The sequence below is a fragment of the Scyliorhinus torazame genome, chromosome 8, assembly GCF_047496885.1.
Source record: "Scyliorhinus torazame isolate Kashiwa2021f chromosome 8, sScyTor2.1, whole genome shotgun sequence".
NCBI classification, from domain to species: Eukaryota; Metazoa; Chordata; class Chondrichthyes; order Carcharhiniformes; family Scyliorhinidae; genus Scyliorhinus; species Scyliorhinus torazame.
The window spans coordinates 187640850-187663510 of NC_092714.1; the positions used below are offsets into that span (position 1 = coordinate 187640850).

Here is a 22661-nt window from a genome sequence, read left to right on the forward strand (position 1 = left end):
CAACTGCAAGAAGCTTGGCCATTATGCGGCTTTGTGCAGGTCTGCACCTCCGATAGGGGGCCAGCAAACCCAGTTCCAACGTAGACACCTTTGAAGTGCGCAGCAAGGGCTGCTGGATTTGGAACCTGATCCTGTCACGGATCCAGAGGACGACTGTTCCGGCCATTCATGTACCTGTCCTGGATCATCTTCCAGTGCTGCAAAAGATGCAGCAGATCAGAACCCGGCAAAAGATAACATATGATGCTCATGCTACTGATCTGTCCGTGCTCTCTCTGAAGGACGCTGTTCGCATCAAGTTGCCTGGTGGAGGCTGGTCAACTCCAGCTGTTGTTATTCGACAGGCTGCTCCCAGGTCGTTTGTGGTTTGCATGGCTGATGAATCTATTGTCAGGTGTAACAGAAGGGCACTACACAAACTTGCATGCCCACCAGCGGATCTCAGGTTCCCAGATGTCGTTCTGTCTTATCCGGACACCTCGCTCCACGAGGCCACCAATCTGGCTGCATGCCAACCTGTCAAGACACCATCATTCCCGCCTCCACCTCTCAGGCGGTCCACAAGAATTCGTCAACAGCCCCAACGACTGGACTTATAAATAGTTCCTTTGTATATATACTGTGTGTTTCTGCACGCTAGACACCTTACATGTACATATCCATTCACTCACCAATTGCTGTATATAGTTACTTTTGTAAATATGTCATATATGCTCCAAGCAGCCGACAAATTTTTTTTAAATGGGGGGATGTCATATATGCACCCATGCACATCATGAGGTAAAAACAGGCAGTGACAGACACCCAGGTGAGCCAATCAACATACAGAACAGAACATGACCAATCACCAGACAGAACACCAGAGGGGGGCTTCCAACTATAAAACACACGAGGCATCAGCACTCTGCCTCTTTCCACTGGTGACAACTGTAGTGACAGCCAGAGTGTACAAATCATTCAACACCTTCTACACATGGATCAGAGCTCGCCTGGTCTAGATAGTTAATGTTAGTTTACTTAGAGTAGTAGAGAGTCAACCCACGGGCAGCTGTGTGCTTCATTACTGAAGTTCAATACATCTTATTGAACCAACGCCTATGTTTGGTGTATGCTTGATCATTTAACTGCATCGTGTTGCAGTCCATGTTACCCCAAGGTGAATAACACGGCAATGTGTTTGCGTAAGGTGGTTGTTATGGTTGAACAATGTTTTCAAGCTCTTAATGTGTAATATGAGGCTTTCAGCAGTACTAAGCATGCAAGGGCTAGGTGGAGCACATGAGTGCCAGGCATGATTCCTGATTAATAGGTAGGTATATGATGGGGTTATGGTGCATTAGCAGTGCCTGAGGCCAATGGTTCAGTTGGTGAGATATGGCATAGGGAGATGCAGTCACTGACCTTGAACACTTATGTAAAATCACTGTGCTACATCCAGAACTTCTGGGCTAACTTCCTGATATTGAACTCCATGACTATTAAGTCCTCCAGTATAGTGTTAGAGAAACTTGGAGACTACTCTCTCCCATATTGTTCCATTCTCCTGACGATCCCAGGCCAGACTCCACTCAGATTCCTCCACATCTTGGTGAACCGGCCATCCCTGCTCAACTGTCTTTGACATTTCTGAACAATGTTTCGAATTAGAAACCTCCCAGCACCTGCTGCAGCACTTTCCCTTTAAGAGGGGCAGGCTACTCATAAATGGTGCCAGCCATGCCTGATATTGACACCCTTCCTCAGGAGTCAAGCCAATAAACAGCATTGTTAATGCTGGACAGATGAGTAAGCCCCAGTTCCATCCTAAGCCTGTGGGTTTAACTCCCACTCCAGAAACCTGAAGCCCATAATTCAGGCTGACGCTCCCTGCAGCACTGAGGGAGTGATGCACTTTTGGAGGTACTGACTTATAGAGAAGACACAAAATGGAGGCTCTATCTGCCTACTACTAAAACAGATAATCTGGTTACCATCCTATTGCTGATTGTGGGGTCTTGCTGTGTGCAAACTGGCTGCTGATTTTCCTATATTTAAAAATTGAGAATACTTTACAAAATTCCTCATTGCCTCTAGAGCACTTTGAGACATCTTGAGGTCATGAACAGCACTATAAAATTCAAATTATTTCTTTCTTACTCCCTCTCGCCTTTGCTACTTGCACTCACCAGCAGGATTTCAATGGTACCCAGGATATACATAGCACCAGCAAAGGTTGTTCCCAGGTAGAAACAGAGGCCCACTGCACCCCCGAATTCTGGGCCAAGTGAGCGGGAGATCATGTAATAGGCACCACCAGCTGTAGGAAACACAACAAAAAAACGGATATAAGTCAGAAATATTTGTGTTTAAATGACATATCCAATGTATTTCTTTCCTATTGAATTTATGTACAATCAGATCAAAGATTTCCAAAGGCAGTGACAGTGAACATTTGCAATATGTATCAAATAATGGAATCAATCAAAATTTAAATCTTATGTTACGTGACACACCTAAGATGGGAAAAGTCCTCAGTTCCATCAGCGCTTGGCTCAATAACCAAACATATTGAGATAATTTACTCATTTTACCTCGAGGAAGGGGGAAGGGGAAGATTGCCTCTGTGTGCTAAATGTAATGAAATCATAAATCCTTGTATGAAGAATGGCTTTACTAGTTCCACATAATGAACAAGGTCTTTGTACCATGATGATAAAACACAAATGTATTCAGGCAACGTTATTCAAGTGAAGACTTTCTTTTGCAGCAATTATTTTGCACTTATATAATGAACAATTATGATGCCAACTTTAGTACAAATCAGGGCTGTTTCAGGCTCAATATATGCTGCAAAACCCAGTTCTACACTTTCACAATGAGATGAAACATTACAATAAGGAGGGATATGAAGGGCCACAAATGAGAACGCAAAATAATTATGGCCATTTGACCCTTCTTAATTCATCCAGTTGGAATGATTTTTAATTCCCTGATTGCAGAATCAAATTTTTACTGAAATGGTGACAGGATTTTTGCTCCAGCTGTTTTTTTCAGGAATCCTGTTCCACAATGGAATTCAAGGAATGTTTTTCTATGGAAAGCATCAATACAGTAGTAAATCAAGAGTCATCCAGACTCGAAACTTTAGCTCCCGTCTCTCTCCACAGATGCTGTCAGACTTGCAGCGATTGTCCAGTATTTTCTGTGTTCGTTTCAGATTCCAACAACCACAGTAATTTGCTTTTATTACAGTCATATATCAAATTGTATAACATTAGCTCACATTTTTCCGCTCACATTTATTTCTGTTATATTTGATGGGGCACATAAATAGCTTTAAACCAAAAGACAAATTATATTATTACATTAAAAATGGAAAAAGAAAAACTGGAAATAGTCTGCAGCATTTGTGGAGAGTTAATGTTTCAGGTCAATGAACCCTCATTGGAACTGAGAAAGATTAGAGATGTAACAGGTTTTAAAGAAGGGAAAGAGGGTGGGGTGGGAGAAAGGACAAAAGGGAAGGGTTGTGATAGGGTGGTAGGCAGGAGAGGTTAAATGGCAAAAGATTTGCTGGAGCAAGGCTAAATCCAAATGGTAGTGAAATGAGTAAAGAAAATAATTGCGTTTAGAGGAGGTGTCAGTGGCAGAATCCCCGAACAAGAGGTAAAAACCGAAAGCGACAAAAGAAAGGAAACAAAATAGGGGCAGAGCTTACGATCTGGAATTGTTGGACTCAATACAAAAGCAAATTACTGCAGATGCTGGAAATCTGAAACAAAAGCAGAAAATGCTGGAAATACTTAGCACTTTAGGCAGGATCTGTGGACAGAGAATCCCCAAAGTTACATTTCAGGTCAATGACCTTTCATCAAAACTGAGGAAATTTAGAATTTTGATAAATCATAGAATCATAGGTGTTACAGTGCAGAAGGAGGCCATTCGGCCCATCGAGTCTGCACCGGCACTTGGAAAGAGCACCCTACCCAAGCCCACACCTCCACCCTATCTCCATAACTCAGTAACCCCACCCAACACTAAGGGCAATTTTGGGCACAGGGCAATTTAGCATGGCCAATCTACCTAACCTGCACATCTTTGGACTGTGGGAGGAAACCGGAGCACCGGGAGAAAACCCACGCACACATGGGGAGAACGTGCAGACTCCGCACAGGCAGTGACCCAAGCTGGGAATCGAACCTGGGACCCTGGAGCTGTGAAGCAATTATGCTAATCACTATGCTACCGTGCTGCCCTCATCTGAGCAGGTGGAAAGCGGGAGGGGATGGGCGAAGGGAAAGGAGGATAAAAGGGAAGGTTTGCAATAGATTGGAAGCAAGGAGAATTTAAATGATAGAAGGTATTCGTGAACAGCTCTCAAGCACCATTCCTCCTCCACCATGTTGAACTTTTTCTCACATTGAACGGCTTCTCGTTCAAATCCACTTGCTTCCACCAAATAAAGGTAGCCACAAGGATACGTTCTCTACCATGGGTGCCAGCTATGCCTGCATTTTTTTGTGGAACATTCCTTGTTCCAGTCCTACTCCGGCACCCTCCTTCACCTCTTTCATCGCTACATTGATGACTGTATCAGTGCTGATTTCTGCACTCAAATGGAATTAGGAAATTTCATTGACTTTGTTTCCCTCCTCCCTTCACTCACCTTCAACTGGCCCATCTCTGACTTTTCCCTTCCCTTCTTTGACTTCTCTGTCTCATTTCTGAGAACATGGGTGGGATTCTCTGTGAACCGGTGGGGTGGGCCACTCCGGCACCGAGGAGTGGCATGAACTGCACCTTCAGGAGCTAGGCCGGCGCTGGAGTGCATGGCACCGCGCCAGACGGCGCGGAAGGGCTTGGGTGGGTGCCGATTCACCCACCCGGCGTGGGGGGGGGGGGAGAATTCTGCCCAGTGTTTCCGCAGCTAAATTACTTTTAACAACCACACCAACCGGCGCCGAAGGGCCTCTGCCGGCCGGCGCGAGTTGGCACATGCGCAGGAGCGCCAGTGTGTGCTGGCGTCATCCCAACGCATGAGCAGGGGGGTTCATCTCCGCACCGACCATGGTGGAGGTTGACAGCGGCTGGTGCGGAGGGAAAGAGTGCCCCTATGGCATAGGCCCGTCCACGGATCGTTGGGCCCTGATCGTGGGCCAGGCCACTGTGGGGGCACCCCCCGGGGCCAGATCCCCCCGAGGACTCTGCAGGCCGCCCGTGGAGCCAGGTCCCACCGGAAAGGACCTGTTGTGATTTACGCCGGCATGACCCGCCGAAAACAGGCAGCCACTTGGCCCATCGCGGGCTGGAGAATCGCTGGGGGAGGGGGGTCGCTGCCAGCAGCCATCGACTGGCGCGCCACGATTCCCACCCCCACCAAAACCCCGGAGCCAGAGAATTCGGCAGCCAGCGGGGGCGGGATTCACGCCGCTCCCCAGCGATTCTCTGACTCAGCAGGGGGTCGGAGAATCCCGCCCCATATTATTAACTAAGCCCATAAATTCCCCAAACTACTTTACACTTTCTGGCATGCTGCTGTTATAACACCCTGGGCAAGTGCGCGGTCAATTCCAGCCCCGCGTGACCCGAAGTCACAACAAAAGTTAATTAACCAATAATTCTTATAAAAATACCTGAATTCTTTGGCCCTTGGCAGCCCAATAATCACAGTCACCAGGTTTGTAAATCTAAACATGATTGCTGTTTATTTATAACAAGAACTGTCATGCAATATGCAGTAAATATAACTGGTAAACTATCATTAAACACCTGACTTCCACTTTAGCTGCCCCACCCTCTACCCACACACAACACAGACAAACACAGACAAAAGATAAGAGTCTTTGCTTCAGATGGTCCATTTTTAGCACCTTTGCTTCAGTGCCACCTTCAGTCCAAGGTATTTACTGTGGATTTGGTCAGGTATCTATGGTTTCAGAAACAAACACTCATGGTCTCTCTAGAGAAAAGTAGATTCTTGTCTATGTTTACAGTCTGTGATGACTTTCCTGTAGGTTAATTCAGTCAGTTTTTCTGATATTTTAAGAATGCAGTGCTCACAACTTTTAGCAGCTCTCTGGAGAAGTTATATTGCTCACACTAGCTTTCTGGTGAATCACCTTATTTCTGATCAAACTTTGTTTTCAGTTCGAGGTTTGTCTTCAGGCCTCCGTTGGTTCAAGAATACAGCACGGGCTGGCTTTCTGGAGAGGTCAACCCTCACAGTAGCCTTCGGGAGAGAGTTTGCTGGAGCTTTCTTTCAACGTGCTGCCAGAATCAAAACCCAAACCAAACTCAAACCTTGGACTCTGAAAAGCATTTAAGTGGGATCAGATTCAATCATCACCTATTACTGGGCAGAGCACAGGTTTTGGGGCCAATTCATTGGCCACCAGTCAATCAATCAAGCCCATTCCCAATCCATCTCTCTGTCACTGATGCTGGCCAGTCTGATGCTTCTGTTTAAACTGGCACAGCCTTACGGATTCTTCCTGCTTGAATTACTACAGGTTGCTTGCCTTAAAGTCAGATGTCCATTAATCATCCATGAATCAAAAATATGAGGGCAAAAATAAAAGAAAGGGAAAATAAGGGAATAAACAAGGAATAAACAGGAAGGATCCTTACACTCTTCCCTACCAGGACTCTCCCAGCTTCATCTCAGGTCTGATACTTCTCCCATCTTCATCTGTTCTAATGATTCAAACTTGCATACTAGTATTTCTGATATGTCTCTAAATTTGCTCAAGTAAGAGCTCTCTGTGGTTCACATGAAATAATTAGATTATATTTTAATTGTATCAACTCATTCTACCTTGGAGATTACTTTTCTCTCCATCATTTGTTTTAATCCAGCATGCTCAATCCAAAATCTTTCTTCAGTAATACTTTTTGTAGAGTACATTACCCTTCAAAGAATGAGTATCTATTGTAGCATTCAATGGGGAAATCATCTTCAGTACGCCCCTTTTATGGAAGTTCCCATCAAATATTTGACAAATAGAATCCCATGTGCACTGCTTCCACACGAGTCAGTGAGCGCAATTCTCCCATCGGGAGACTAAGTGCCGATGCCGGAGTGAAAACTGGAGTGTTTCACTCCGGCATTGGAGGCCGTTCCCAGCCCCCTATTCTCCCACCCCCGGGGGGCTAGGAGCGGCGCCGTGCCATTTATGTGCCTTGGCGCCGCGTAAAAGCGGCGCCGCGTAAATGACACGGCCGGCACCACGTAAACGACGTCATCCGCGCATGCGCAGTTTGACCGGCGCTAACCCGCGCATGCGCAGTTGCCGTCCTCCCCCCGGAGGATGGATCTTGCGGGGCAGGCAGAGGAAAGGTGGTCCTCCTTCAGAGTGGCCGGCCCGCCAATCGGTAGGCACCGATCGCAGGCCAGACCCGTTATGAGGCCCCCCCCCCAGTGCAGGAAACCTCCCCCACAGGCCGCCCACCTCCCAGCGTTCCCGCCGGCAGTGACCAGGTGTGGACGGTGCCAGCGGGAAGCCGTCATGTGGACGGTGCCGGCGGGAAGCCGTCACGTTACAAACAGCGAGCGGCGATTCTCCGAGCGGCCAGCCATGATTCTCGCCGCGCCGGTTTGGGGGTGTGGGAGAATCGCGTGCGGGTGCCGGGGTGGCATGACAAGGTTCACGCGGCGCCCTGCCGATTCACCCACCCGGCGTGGGGGGGGGGGGGGGGGGGGGGGGGGGGGAGAATTCTGCCCAGTGTTTCCGCAGCTAAATTACTTTTAACAACCTTTTTTATTTTCTTTTCTTTTCGAAGACATTTCCTATTTTCAGCCATCAAGAGGCATCAGGAAGATTAGCAAGTGAAGCATCATAAAAAATGACTAATCTTTGGGCAGCACGGTAGTACAAGTGGATAGCACTGTGGCTTCACAGCGCCAGGGTCCCAGGTTCGATTCTCCGCTGGGTCACTGTCTGTGCGCAGTCTGCACGTTCTCCCCGTGTCTGCGTGGGTTTCTTCCGGGTGCTCCGGTTTCCTCCCACAGTCCAAAGATGTGCAGGTTAGGTGGATTAGCCATGATAAATTGCCCTTAATGACCCAAAAAGGTTAGGAGGGGTTATTGGGTTACAGGGATAGGGTGCAAGTGAGGGCTTCAGTGGGTCAGTGCAGACTCGGTGTGCTGAATAGCCTCCTTCTGCACTCTAAGTTCTCATATTCTTTGGGTCACCAACGTATAGAAATTTAAGTATGCATTTCACCAACTTTAAAACATGTTTTGTCCTTAAAATACTCTGTGTTAGGGTATTTAATTTCAAAATATCACAACTAGTGTCCAACCTTGTCTCGGTGCATTTCGAATTAAACAGACCAATCAAACTCCCCAACTAATCTGTCTCTTCTGTTAGATGAAACATTATTTTTCTGTGATGAGTCAGCATGGTTAACCAGGATGGGAATAATAACCTCTATACAGGATTGCTGATTTAAAGTTATTCTGGAGCTGCTTAATAACTAAACTAATATATTTAAAATCCCAGAAGCCTGACTGCCAAACTGGAATTTCTCCGTAATCCTATTAATAATACATTTCTCAAATTCTGCAGTACCACCCCAAAATATTTCATCAACATTTATCATGAAGATACTTGAAAGTTTCCCTTTATGACAGTAATAGAACAACATTGCAAGATTTGCTTTTAGTTGAATACAGCCCTACTTCCAGCAAAGCAGTTCTCAACAAAAAATACCACACCTCAAAGCATCATTCAGACCATAAATCACTTTGTTTAAATTTCATTGTTTCTGTTCTGCATCACTTGCCTCTTTTGGTGGCTTCAGAAACCTTGGGGGTGATTAGGAGTCTGCAGTAGGCATCCGCGGGGTCAGTAGAGCAGGTGGAAAATCCCATGAGCATCAGAAAATGCGATTCTTGTCAGAGGGATCGTGTTTCCCGATTTTCCGCGCCCTCACCAGCGACATCACAAAGTTCACGGCCTTTTACCGGATTTACATCAATTTAAATATCATTTTCAGCCCCCCCCCCCCCCGCCACATGATCCCCTCATCAAATAATCATACCTCGCCGATGTGACGATAATGATATTTAAATTGATGTAAATCCAATAAACGGCCGTGAACTTTGTGATGTCGCCGGCAAGGGTGCCCGTCCACCCCAACCCCACTGCCCACCTCCTCGTCACCACCTCCTAGCCCTAGCAGAAGCCCCCCAGCCAGCGACACAACTGTCAGCACACAATAGTGATGTTGGACACTTTTTTTATCCTCTCTCTCGCCCTCATCAGCCACGGCACCTGCTTCACGATTTTTGAAAGCACAAGCGAACCTCGTCATCGGGAATTCCCCACAGTGGAGGCGAAGGATTGCGGAGGCCCCATAGAAGACCAGGTTAGGCCTGCAATTGATATACCAACAGCGTTTACTGTACGTGCGGAGTGAAACGCATTGATGCCGCTGTCAAGTCACCGGAGAGTGGCAATTTGGCGTGAACCCGGTGCCTGCCACGATTTTGACGTCAAAACTGATGCTCCCCCAATCGCCTTTCCAGATTTTGGACTCAGCCGACGGAGAATCCCACCCTATATGTTTGGCTCTCCTTTCCAGACTCCTCTGTGACTACTAAAAGATACATTCAGTAATGCACTCTGTGAAAGAAATCATGGGGTGATCTTTGGAATACTGCATAAAATCAGAGCAAATCAATCAAATTGCAAATTGTCAACTACATTGGCACACATGGGTCGTGCAAAGAATTTGCTTCAGGTGATTGGTCCAAGGGAGAAATCCTAAATTGTCCTCTATGCTGGGCGATTGTCCTCCTACTTTAGAATGTACGACATGTGCCAATCCCGACCCCGGCAAATCCGACACTGTTTTCCATTGGAATTGATTGTATTCCACATGACGGCGATGCTAGCCGTTCAATGGTCAGTTAATTCGTCCAGTTGCGGCACCAGTTTTGCTGTCATAGATCTCCACGTAAACTGCCCTGGTGTCAACACTTAAATCTTAGGAACGGAGAAGTCCGCAGAAAGTATTTGCAAGTAACTGTCCCAGTCGGGACTACTCTGCAGCTTGGCTCCTACCTTGGCCAGCTTTTAAGGTCCTGAGTTAACTATCCCACTGATGGGCCTCCGCCCTTCAGCAGGGGAGCTCGTACTCCATGAGTCTCACGGGGCGATTAATCAGGTCTTCCCCATTGGGTCTCATGGGGTTTATAACATTCCTCTAAGTCCCTCCAAAGAAGGTAAAACAGGAGGACACCTCATCCACTTCGCCTGCGGCTGCACCTCCAGTGAATGCGGCGCTGGGTCTGGAAGCATATAGCATGTCGGGGAACGTGGTTCCCTCAATGGAGCGTACCACCACCGGCAACTGATCCCTGGCCAGGTTGCCGTCGGAAGCCTCGGATGCCTGGGTCTCCATTTCAGAGTCGACCACCTCTCGCATCTCAGTCTCGATTGGAATGTGAACATGAGTGAGGTTGGAAATCCAGAGGAAAAGAATCTCGGAAGGCAAGATTGAGAACCTGTGAGCTGGGTCATTGTTGAAGACTGCCAAGTGGGAGTAACTTTTGAAGAGAATTCCAAGGCGAGATCTTTAGAATTGGAGATTGAAAACCCTCATGAGATTGGTTGGCTCACAATGTAACAAACATCTGGGTGGATTGTTGAGAGATCCATGGAATCTGAATAGAACATAGAATATACAGTGCAGAAGGAGGCCATTCGGCCCATCGAGTCTGCACCGACCCACGAAAGCCCTCACTTCCACCCTATCCCCGTTACCCAATAACCCTTCCTAACCATTTTGGTCACTAAGGGCAATTTATCATGGCCAATCCACCTAACCTGCATGTCTTTGGACTGTGAGAGGAAACCTGAGCACCAGGAGGAAACCCACGCAGACATGGGGAGAACGTGCAGACTCCGCACAGACAGTGACCCAGCGGGGAATCGAACCTGGGACCTGGCGCTGTGAAGCCACAGTTATATCCAGTGCTAATCTGTTTTGGTCACACCTGCCCACAATTTTGATGTGTGGTATATCCGACCACAGTTCACCTGTTAATTCATGTGTACCTCATACTTAACCTGAAAGTGAGAGTATAGGGTAGATATTGAAATTGGTTTATCTTTCTGAATTTGTAACGTTTATTATTCAACCATGGAATCTTGTGGCTTTATTGACTTAATAAGCATCTCTGGATAGTCAGAGACGGTTTCCCACGGTAGAGGGGTCAATTACCAGGGGGCATAGGTTTAAGGTGTGAGGGGCAAGGTTTAGAGGAGATGTACGAGGCAAGTTTTTTTACACAGAGGGTAGTGGGTGCCTGGAACTCGCTGCCGGAGGAAGTGGTGGAAGCAGGGACGATAGTGACGTTTAAGGGGCATCTTGACAAATACATGAATAGGATGGTAATAGAGGGATACGGACCCTGGAATTGTAGAAGATTTTAGTTTAGACGGGCAGCATGGTCGGCACAGGCTGGGAGGGCCGAAAAGCCTGATCCTGTGCTGTACTTTTCTTTGTTCTTTGTCTTGTCTCTCAAACTTTACCCACTCTAAATCAAACACTATTGATCCCTAATCAGATCCACTTCTTCTGGCTAAGGATCATAAATCATGTAAAAATTAATGCAATGCAATCAGATGTTGTTGTCTTGGTACAGAATGTAGATGGAAATAGGAGGGGCGAAGGGCAGAAACTGAAGGGGTACCGAAGATAATGATACTTGATCAGGAAGAGAAAATATTGTTCCTATTATTCTGGCTGTGATAAGATAGATAAGAATTGATCCAGTCAACTGCATTCTCACCCAGGTGGCCGTCAGTGACTGGCGTTGGAGGAGGATGATTTGGTCATCCATGTCCAAGGCGAAAGACAGAATACAAAGGATAAGGAAGGAAAGTTTATTTTTGTTAAGGTCACATCGGATGTAATTTGTGGCTGTTAAGAGCCATTGTGGTGAAAAGGTGGGCATGAATTTGGAAGGCAATATCAAGGACTTGGGAGAGGAAAGGGAGATTGGAGATGGGATGGTAGTTTGGAACAATTGTAGGGTCAATGGTAAGTGTTTTGAGAAAAAGGGTAATAATGGCATATTTAAAAGAGGAAGAGAGGAACCATAAAAAAATGTCAGCTCATACCGGGCCTAGGGAGGGAAATTGGGTGATTTAGTGAGCATAGGGGCAGGAGGTGGGTTTCATGACAAGATAAACTCAGAGGAGGCATAAGGATGGACAGAAGAGAAACTGGAGAAAAATGAGTTCAGGACTCGGGCAGGGGAAAACTTTAGAAGAGGTTTGGCCTAATGAGCCAGTGGAGGGAGAGAAAAGGCAGAGATAACTGATTGGATGACCCTCAACCTTAGTGACAAAACATTTGCTGTTGAAGATGTTTGTGCAGGAGAGAGGGAAGGAGCATTCAGGATGATGATTTGTAGTAAAGAAAACAAATCGGGGATTATCTTTGCATTCCTGGATGATCCTGGAATAGTGAGTAGTTCAGGAAAATAAGAGCAGGAGCCAACAGTGCTTAATGTGATTCTCGCCGATCTGGCAGTGAATGGTGAAGCTAATTGTCTGCCAAGCCCTTTCAATTCTACATCGCTTGTACCTAAGAGTGGGGAGATGAGGTCTGCACTAGAGAGCAAGCCAATTGATAGAAGGTAATGTTTCTTTGGGGTCAGAAGCATCAAAAGTGAGGGTCTAGCTGAACAAATCACTAGCTGCAGAAGTAATGGAAGGCCAAAGTTGGGATTTTTGAAAGTGGGTTTTAATCGAATTGGGTGGGGGGAGGGGGATCATTCTTTCCTGGGGTGGATATCAAAGAAAGTCGGATTGGAGCGTGGAAGGGGGATGTGGGTGGAGAATGATATAATAAAGTGATCAGAGATGTTTTATCTATGATTGATACGATGGCAATAGTAGAACCATTTGGAGGTGACACGGTCGAGGGGATGGCCATGAAGAGGAGTTGGGGAGAAGTTTCAAGAAGATAAAAAGGCAGTGAACTCCGAAGAACGAGAGCATGATGAGGTTGAATGGACCTGCTGTTTGTTCATCCTGAAAAAGCTTACCATCTTACTTAGCTCATCCTGCCCGACTGGCAGTTTCAAAAGAAGGTTATTCTAAAGACTAATGAGTGCAGTCACTTTTTTTTTGTATTATGTGGAAAGTGCAAGCCTATCCCCTGAAAGTGAACAGTGATGACTGGAAACTGGAGTGATCATTTATCTTGTCGCCAGTGACAGATTTCAGCAGTTTTCAAGGTCAGTTACATCTCACTAGGGGATGAATTGGAGGCTAGCACTCCCTTTGCATTATTTGAGCAGTGTATCTTCACACCAACCAGAGGAAGGATCTCTCTGCCAGACTAATTTCACGTCCTTTTTCCAGAGCCCCACAGTGTGTTTAAGTTGGTGCCAAGTGTTATGTTTTAAGGCATGCTGTTCCGTGTCAGGTTTATCTGTTTTAAAAAAAAATCAGGAGTATCAAAGCTCATTTCAGAGATTGAGGGTTTGAAGTATGCTTCTCAATGTAAATGCACCGTCTCACTAAACTACCCATACAAATGTTTTCTTCAGGTTCTAAAGTGACAGCCTCAGGCCCATTTGTATATATGTATCATGCACAGTGAGCAATGATCCAATTGGGGCACCCTATTTGAAATTGGGGCACATCAAAGCTATCCTGCAAGATCATAGCGATCTTGATCAGATCATTGCTCGCTGTGTATCACACATACTCATGAATGGGCCTAAGGCCTCCACTTTCAGACCTGAAAAGTATCTAGTTGACCACAAATTACTCTGGATGGATAAAGTATCTCAAAGATTTAAGCAGCAGGTGAGGCTAGCCATTTTGCGCTGCTACTATGCAGTGGCAACACAAATGGTGTTTTCCATTTACAGGATGCTGCCTTCAAACCAAAAAGGTCTGCCTATCACACAAATGAGTAATGTGGTTTATGAATTTTTGTACCAACCCAATGTCAGGACTTTAAGCCATAGATTGCAGTGCCTGGTCAATCATATCAAACAGCATTGCGCTAAGGACAACAAATTCACGATTATCAGCCGGGCTCACAATATGGCTCACTTATAACAAGGCATTGAGGTTACTGGAAAGAGGCACAGGCTACTTCATCAGTACTTATGTAGTCCCTAGTGAGATACCATTGCTGTTGAGTAAGTCTTCCATGATAAAGGTACAAATTAAATTGGACATGGGGCATGATAAGGCAATTGTTGGCAATTTGGAAAATCAGTCGATCTGCAGTTTGATGAGAAATATCAAGTACTGCTAGGGGAATGCAATAATGCAATAATAGATCAGAGTGTTAGAGTAGTATCAGTGACATTAGATGATAAGGATCAAAGAGGAAAAAAGCAAATTGTCTTAAAGTTGCAAAAGCAATCTGTTCACCCTTCCTGACAAAGATTAAAAATCCTTCTAAAAGATGCATGCGTGGTTGATAAAGAGTATATGAAGCTCCTTGAAGAGATTTGTGCAAAGTGCGAAATATGTAAACATAATAGGTCACCGCCAGCCCTATTGTAAATCTTCCAATGGTATGTGACCTAATGAGGTAGTTGCAATGGAACTAATAAGAGAAACAGAAATATTTTCATTCTTCACTTTCTAGACGTGGCAACCAAAATTTGTCTTTCTCAAATTATACATAGTAGAGACAAATGGGGATTATAGACAAAATCATGGAGAAATAGATAATGACCCAACATGGGGGACCAGTTAAGTTCTTGACTGGGACCTATTTCTGATCCGTCTCTTTATGCCTTACTGATACTTCTTTTTGGAACCTCTTCCTGCACACACTTCTGGTTCGCACTTTTCTCTGTCTTCCTTCCGTGTCCTGTTGCCTGGCACAGCACAAGATAATTGTGCTCCATTCCAAATCATCTGACCTGCTTCTTCAAGCTGTTCATTTACTTTCATGTGCGCAGACCTGCAGGGCTATTCTCCTGCCTGAAGGCACTCCCTAAATCTACCTCTTTGACCAAGGTTTTGGTCAGCTGAACTAACATCCCCTCATGTGGCTTGGTGTAATTATCGTAGGGGTTATTCTCAGCCCAATTTAGCCGTCAGGGAGAACAGCGATGCAGGCGGACAATCCCGTGGGAATCGGAAAACGTGATTATTGCCAGCAAGATTGTGGTTTACGATTTTCCCATTCCCCTCACTGACGACGTAATGAGGTTCATGCCCACAAAGCGCGGGAACACCAGTTAAATACATTTTAATATACTTACCAAGTTCCTGCGCCACATGACCCACCATCACCGAATATTCATACCTTACTACTTGATGTCACTTTGTAAGTTTCACAACACATTTTAAAAAATTGTAAATCAGTCGAGGGGTTCCCCAGAGGTGCAACGTCTGGCCCCCGGGTGGAAGAGAACATGCCAGGGCAATTCCCTGGCAATGACCCCAGTACAGGTTGGCACTGTCATCATGGCAGTTCCAACATGTGCCGGGGACAGTGCCAAGGATGCACCCTCTGGAGAGCTCCATTGGGCTGGGCTTTGTGTTATGTTTTCTGGGGGGGGGGGGGGGGGAGGAGTCTCCGATGCTGATGATTGTGATGTGGGGAGGTAGTGAGAACCGCAATGCTGTTGGTGGTGAACCTTGGGGGAGAGAGCCCCAATGCTGATGGGGGTGGGGTATAGGGGAGCCCCCAATCATGAATAAGACCAAAGAATAGCTCAAACATCCCCAGGCAGATTGACTCTTTATGAATTGTACCAGCCACTGCAATACTAACTAATCCATGAGGAGAATGGCTGCACTTCAGTCCCCTCCCAGTCCGCTTAGGATTCAGGAATATATGTTCCTCTTTCGGCAGTGCGAATAAATGGAGGCTAACCATAAGTGCACCAGTGTATATCTCTAACTACTGCTCAGATGTTCTGTGGGAAAACTTAAGTGTAACATCTTCCCAAAATGCAGCGGGCCCCATTCTTTTGATTGTTCTTGCAGCAAAGGATTCTGGGAGTTCAGACGTGATAAAAGCTGATGGCGGTGGGGTTGGTGTTGGAGGGGAAGAGAGCCCAGATGCTGATGGTGGTGATGGGGGGTGGAGGCACCCCCGATGCTGATGGTGGTGGGTGGGGGGAGAAGGCAGAGAGCCCCAATGTTAATTGTGGTGTAGGACTGGGGGAACCCCTGAAGCAGTTGGTGTTGGGTACGGTAGAAGCCCCCGATGCTGATGGTGATAGGGGGAGAGCCCCGATGCTGATGTTGGTGAGTGGAGGACTGCCCCTGATGCTGATGATGGTGATGAGGGATGGGGGCGCCCCAGATGCTGATGGTGGTGGGTGGGGGGAGAAGGCAGAGAGCCCCAATGTTAATTGTGGTGTAGGACTGGGGGAGCCCCTGAAGCAATTGGTGTTGGGTGGGGTAGAAGCCCCCGATGCTGATGGTGGTAGGGGGAGAGCTCCGATGCTGATGGTGGTGAGTGGGGGGCTGCCCCCGATGCTGATGGTGGAGAGTGGGGTAGAAGCCCCCGATGCTGACGGTGGTGAGTGGGGGACTGCCCCCGATGCTGATGGTGGAGGGTGAGGTAGAAGCCCCCGATGCTGATGGTGGAGGGTGGGGTAGAAGCCCCCGATGCTGATGGTGGAGAGTGGGGTAGAAGCCCCTGATGCTGATGGTGGAGAGTGGGGTAGAAGCCCCCGATGCTGGTGAGTGGGGGACTGCCCCCGATGCTGATGGTGGAGAGTGAGTAGAAGCCCCTGGTGCTGATGGTGGAGAGTGGGTAGAAGCCCCCGATGCTGATGGTGGAGAGTGGGTAGAAGCCCCCGATGCTGATGGTGGAGGGTGGGGTAGAAGCCCCTGATGCTGATGGTGGTGAGTGGGTAGAAGCCCCCGATGCTGATGGTGGAGAGTGGGTAGAAGCCCCCGATGCTGATGGTGGAGGGTGGGGTAAAAGCCCCTGATGCTGATGGTGGTGAGTGGGGGACTGCCCCCGATGCTGATGGTGGAGGGTGGGGGTGGGAACCCCCCATGTTTATCGGGAGGGACCCCTTTACCATGGGATGTGTGTGGGGGGGGGGGTTCTTTCTATGCTGATCCAGGCACTCTTTCCAATCTCTGTGGAGCCAGCCTTGCCAGCCTTATCAGGCTCTGCCCCATCACAGTGACAACGTAAAACACCCCCACTTCATTGCAGAGAGGCTCAAAATCTGGACTAAAAGCTCGGCTGTACAGCTGGAAAGCTACATGCCGCGTTTCAGTCAGAGCCTGACACTCTGAAAAAATATGGAAAAATTCCATCCTGTAAAGTACCTTAGGATGTTCCACTACAATAAGATGCAATGTAAATATAGGTTGTGATTATTATTGACACTGGGAAGAGCAGCTGACAGTGAAAATCTTGCACATCTGCATTTGGTTTCATTTCATAAACTGTATCGACCATTCATGTTAATGGTCAGTAACTGGTTAATTACATATAGTTACATGTAAAAGCCAGTTTCTTTTGTTTGGGTAGTAAAGTGAGTTAGAAAATATCCGTGCCCTGTTGGTAGCCAGGCTACAAGGAAAGTCTCCTCTTTGTCAGCAGTTCTAGGTCAAATACATTACAATATCTTTGACTGCTCTTTATCTGCTAGATATAAATACCATGATTTAGTTATTCATTTTAAATGAAGGCTCCGCCATCTGTCTTGTATAAGTTATCCTAACTGATTTTCTCATAAATTGTGTTGTACAGTACTAACACAGTGCTAAATGGGATAGATGTCAAAGAGATCTGGCAACTCAAAACTGGGCAGCCAGGAGATGCTGTGGACCATCCACAGCAACAGAATTGTATCCAACCACAATCTGTAACCTTATGGCTTGGCATATCCCCCACTCTACCATTACCACCAAAACCAGGGGATCAGCACTGGCTCAATGTAGGGCATGTGGGGCCATGCTACGAACAACATTAGGCATACCTAAAAATGAGGTGTCAACCTGATGAAGCTACAAAGCAGGACCACTTGTGTGCTGAAACAACATAAGCAGCAAGTGAAAGGCAGAGTTGAGCAATCCCACAACCAATGGATCAGATCTAAGGGGCGCGATTCTCCGACCCCCCACCGGGTCGGAGAATCGCCGGGGGCCGGCGTGAATCCCGCCCCGCCGTGTCCCGAATTCTCTGCCACCGGAGCCATATAAATACTGTGGCTACAAGAGTAGGTCAGAGGCTAGGAATTCTGTGGTGAATCGGTGGAAATCGCGCCGGTCGGCGGGCCCACTCCCGGCAAATCTCCGGTCCGCGATGGGCCGAAGTCCCGCCGCTGTCAACCCACACCAGCCGGCGTGGATTGAGCCACCTTTCAAACGGCGGGACAAGGCGGCACAGGCGGGCTTCGGGGTCATGGGGGGGGGCGCGGGGCGATCTGGCCCCGGGGGGGGGCCCCCACGGTGGCCTGGCCTACGATCGGGGCCCACCGATCCGCAGGCGGGCCTGTGCCGTGGGGGCACTCTTTTCCTTCCGCCTTTGCCATGGTCTTCACTATGGCGGAGGTGGAAGAGACCCCCTCCACTGCGCATGCGCGGGGATGCCGTGAGCTGCCGCTGCCGCTCCCGCGCATGCGTCGCACGGCAAAGTCATTTTCGCGCCAGCTGGCGGGGCGCCAAAGGCCTTTCCCGCCAGCCGGCGGGGCGGAAATCACTCCGGCACGGGCCTAGCCCCTCAAGGTGAGGGCTCGGCCCCTCAAGATGCGGAGAATTCCGCACCTTTGGGGCGGCGCGATGCTGGGCTGATTCACACCGTTTTTGGCGCCGGTCGGCGGACATCGCGCCGATTGCGGAGAATCCCGCCCAAGCTCTGCAGTCCTGCCACATCCAGGCGTGAAATGTGATTACACCATGTCCAGCAACATTCGCCACTCCTCAGATACTGAAGCAGACCATGTCCAAATATAGCAAGACCCAGACGATATTCAAACTTGGGCTCACAAGTGGCAAATTACATTTGACCACACAAATGCCAGGAAATGATCATCTCCCACAAGAGAAGAAGAATCTAACCACCTCCCTTTGACATTGAATGGTACTACCATCGCTGGATGCCCCACTATCAACATTCTGGAGGTTATTATTGACTAGGAACTGAACTGGACTAGCCATATAAATACTGAGGCTAGAAGAGTAGGTCAGAGGCTAGGAATTCTGTGGTGAATAACTCATCTCCTGACATCCCAACACCTGTCTACCATCTACAAGGCACTGGTGTGCTGGAAAACACTCCACTTGCCTAGATGAGTGCAGATCCAACAACACTCAAGCTTGACACAAAACAAAGCAACCTGCCTGATTGGCATCAGATTCCCAAATATTCACTCCCCCCGTCAATGCACAATGGCAACAGTGTATGTCATCGGCAAGATGCACCAAGTGTACCATCTACAAGATGAACTGTAAGAACTCACCAAGGGTCTTTGGACCGCACCTTCCAAACCCACAACTGCTACCATCTAGAAGGACAGGGCATCAGACATACAGGAACACCACCAACTGTAAGCTCCCCTACAAACCAGTCAACATCTTGGCTTGAAAATATATAGCTGGCAATCCCTCCTTAACAGCATTGTGGGTTTATCTGCTCATGTGGACTTCAAGACTCATAAAGGCAACTCACCACCATGGTCTCAAGGGCAATAAGTGATGGGCAATAAATAGCCAGCAAAGCCCACTCCCCATGAATGAATAATAAAAAGATTTAAAAACCATATTGAGGAATTCACAGTTGAGAATCTGCAATTAGATCCTTAACAAAATCTTAATGGTTAATTATCAGGATCTATTTTATCATTTTCCCTGGTTAGCAGGCACTCCAGTAACTGACATTTCTCGGATAATAATAATAAAAATCTTTATTGTCATAAGTAGGCTTACGTTAGCACTGCAATGAAGTTACCATGAAAAGCCCTATGTCACCACATTCCGGCGCCTGTTCGGGTACACGGAGGGAGAATTCAGAAAGTCCAAATTTCTTTCGGGACATGTGGGAGGAAACCGGAGCACCCGGAAGAAACCCACGCAGACACGGGGAGAATGTTCAGACTCCACACAGAGAGTGACCCAAGCCAGGAATCGAATCTGGGATCCTGGCGCTGTGAAGCAACAGTGATAACCACTGTGCTACTGTGCCGCCCATGAAGGTGGAGAGCTATAGAACACAAGGTGCCAGTAGCCTTTGGACAAATGGTAAAGTGATTTATCAAAATGAACGTTCAGATAGCAGCATGAAACATCCCAGAGTGTATCTTATTTTCTCAGCATCAGTCAGACTCTATACGATTTCAGAATTAATATGTGTTGCTGGGTAGCATTGCTTTGCAGACACCAGGGAAATGTACCAGGATGTGTCCTATTTCCATGCTCCAATAACACTTTCTTCTGACCTAGATAAGCAGCTTTCTCCCAGCAACCAAAACCACAGCCAGCTTGACCTTGTTCTTTTCCTCTGGAAGCTTATTATTTTCAAATGAAAAAGCAACTATCCATTCGAAGACTGAACAGTATCTTCTCTTGTTAGCTGACAAAACTCATGTTGGTTTAGATTAATCACACTCTGCCCTATTGTTTATCATTTCCTCATCACTGCAAACTTTTACATGTTGACAAGATTTACAAGCAAAAAATTGTAATAAAAAGGATTGAGATTAGAACAGGACACATAGATGAGTTAGAAAAAAATCTATCCTACTGTGGTAGCTGGCTACAATGAAAGTCGCCTCTTTGCCAACAGTGCTGGGTCAAAATTCATTAAGTGAGCTGAATGCAGTTCCCATTATTTGGCATTAGATTGTCATTCACACTCAACAAAAGCACTTCTGCCAGAAATGCGGGATGACCAGGTTGGGCCATGAGGCAGTGCTCCCTGAGATTGGTGCTAATGCATGCTTTTGGTGTAGAGATGAGAACATACATTGAACATCCATAGAACATACAGTGCAGAAGGAGGCCATTCGGCCCATCGTGTCTGCACCGAACCACTTAAGCCCTCACTTCCACCCTATCCCCATAACCCAATAACCCCTCCCAACCTTCTTGGTCACTAAGGGCAATTTATCACGGCCAATCCACCTAATCGCCACGTCTTTGGACTGTAAGAGTAAACCGGAGCACCCGGAGGAAACCCATGCAGACACAGGGAGAACGTGCAGACTCCGCACAGACAGTGACCTAGCGGGGAATCAAACCTGGGATCCTGGCGCTGTGAAGCCACAGTATTATCCACTTGTGCTACCGTGCTGCCCATGAGGGAGTTCAATTTGTAACCGCGTTGAACCTAACTGTGGCCTACCAATGCCTCAATTTTAAAATTGACATCTTCTTTTAAATCACCCGTGGCCTCACCCCTCCTTGCCTCCAACCCTAAAACCCTCTGAGAATTCAGCATTCCTCCATTTCTGTAAACCACTTGCTTCCTTCAGTTGCCTAGACCCTAAGTTCTGGAATTCCATCCCATCACCTCTCTGTCCACCTCCCTCTCTTTTAAGAGACTGATTAAAACCAGTCTATTTGATCATGTGTTCAAATGATTTTTCTTTGACTTGACCACTGTGCTACTGTGCTGCCCATGGGAGCCCATGTTAGGGAGTAGGATGAAAGCAGGACCTCCAGGTTAGTAAACTCAGAAATGCTACCTGTGCCACAAGCTTCACCATTTAGGCAAAGGTAGATCAGAAAGGTAAATGCATGGCTTGAGGGATGGTGTAGACGGGAGGGGTATAGATTTTTGGGACATTGGGATCACTTTTGGGAAAGGAGAAAGCTGTTCAGAAGAGACGGGCTTCACCTGAGCTGAAATGGGACTGCTCTCCCCGGCTGAGAGAGTAAATGGTGGAGTGGGGGTGGATTTAAACTTGTCAGGCAAGAGGATGGGTTGACTAATGAGCCTAGTTTTAGAATTACCAATGAAGGCAAAAGAGAGAAGATGGGGAACAGGGAAAAGTAAGTGAGAGAAAATTTGAATGTTGACAGTGAAATGGTCAATTCCTAAAGGGGAAGGAAAAGATAAGGGCAGGGTTAGCTTGTATGTATGTAAATGCATGGAGTATAGTGAACAAAATTGGGGAACTGGAAACAGAAATTGCTCGGGGGTGATATGACATAGTAACATTGACAGAAACGTGGTTCAAACCAGATCAGGACTGGATACTTAACATCCTGGTTATAAGATTTTTAATAGAAACAGGATGGGTAAAGGGTAAGGAGTTGTAACAGTCTTGATCAAAGATAGTATCATAGCCCTTGAATGAGATGCAGTTCCTGAATTAGAATCAAGGTGGTTGGAGGTGAGAAACATAAAGGGAGCAGTTACCTTGTTAGGTATTTATCATCGACCTCCAATAGTGGGGAGGAAGTGGAAGAGAGTATTGGTAGGCAGATTACAGAAACTGCAGAACAAGTAGGGTTGTGATTGTTCGGGATTTCAATTACCCTAAGGTATGCTGGGAGAAGGATAGAGTGTGGGGCTCGAAAGGGTAGAAATTCCTGCAGTGTGTGCAGGAGAACTTTCTGAAACAGTACATTTCCAGTCCTACCACGGAGCAAGCTGTGCTGGATATGGTCCTAGGAAATGAGGCAGGCCAGGTGGAGAACGTCAGAGTGGGGGAGCAGTTGGGAAACAATGATCATAATATAATAAGGTTCAATATTAAGTTGGAAAAG

At 47.0% G+C, this 22661-nt stretch overlaps 1 protein-coding gene across 2 annotated transcripts in view; it reads right to left on the bottom strand.

Moving 5' to 3' along the window:
- LOC140428305 (solute carrier family 12 member 5-like) overlaps nucleotides 1-22661 on the bottom strand; it is a 1013162-nt gene that overhangs the window by 252809 nt on the left and 737692 nt on the right. For both annotated transcript variants that reach the window (XM_072514639.1, XM_072514638.1), the window contains exon 6: nucleotides 2166-2296. In XM_072514639.1, coding sequence (XP_072370740.1) covers nucleotides 2166-2296 — 131 coding nt within the window. The remainder of the gene's footprint in view (nucleotides 1-2165; nucleotides 2297-22661) is intronic.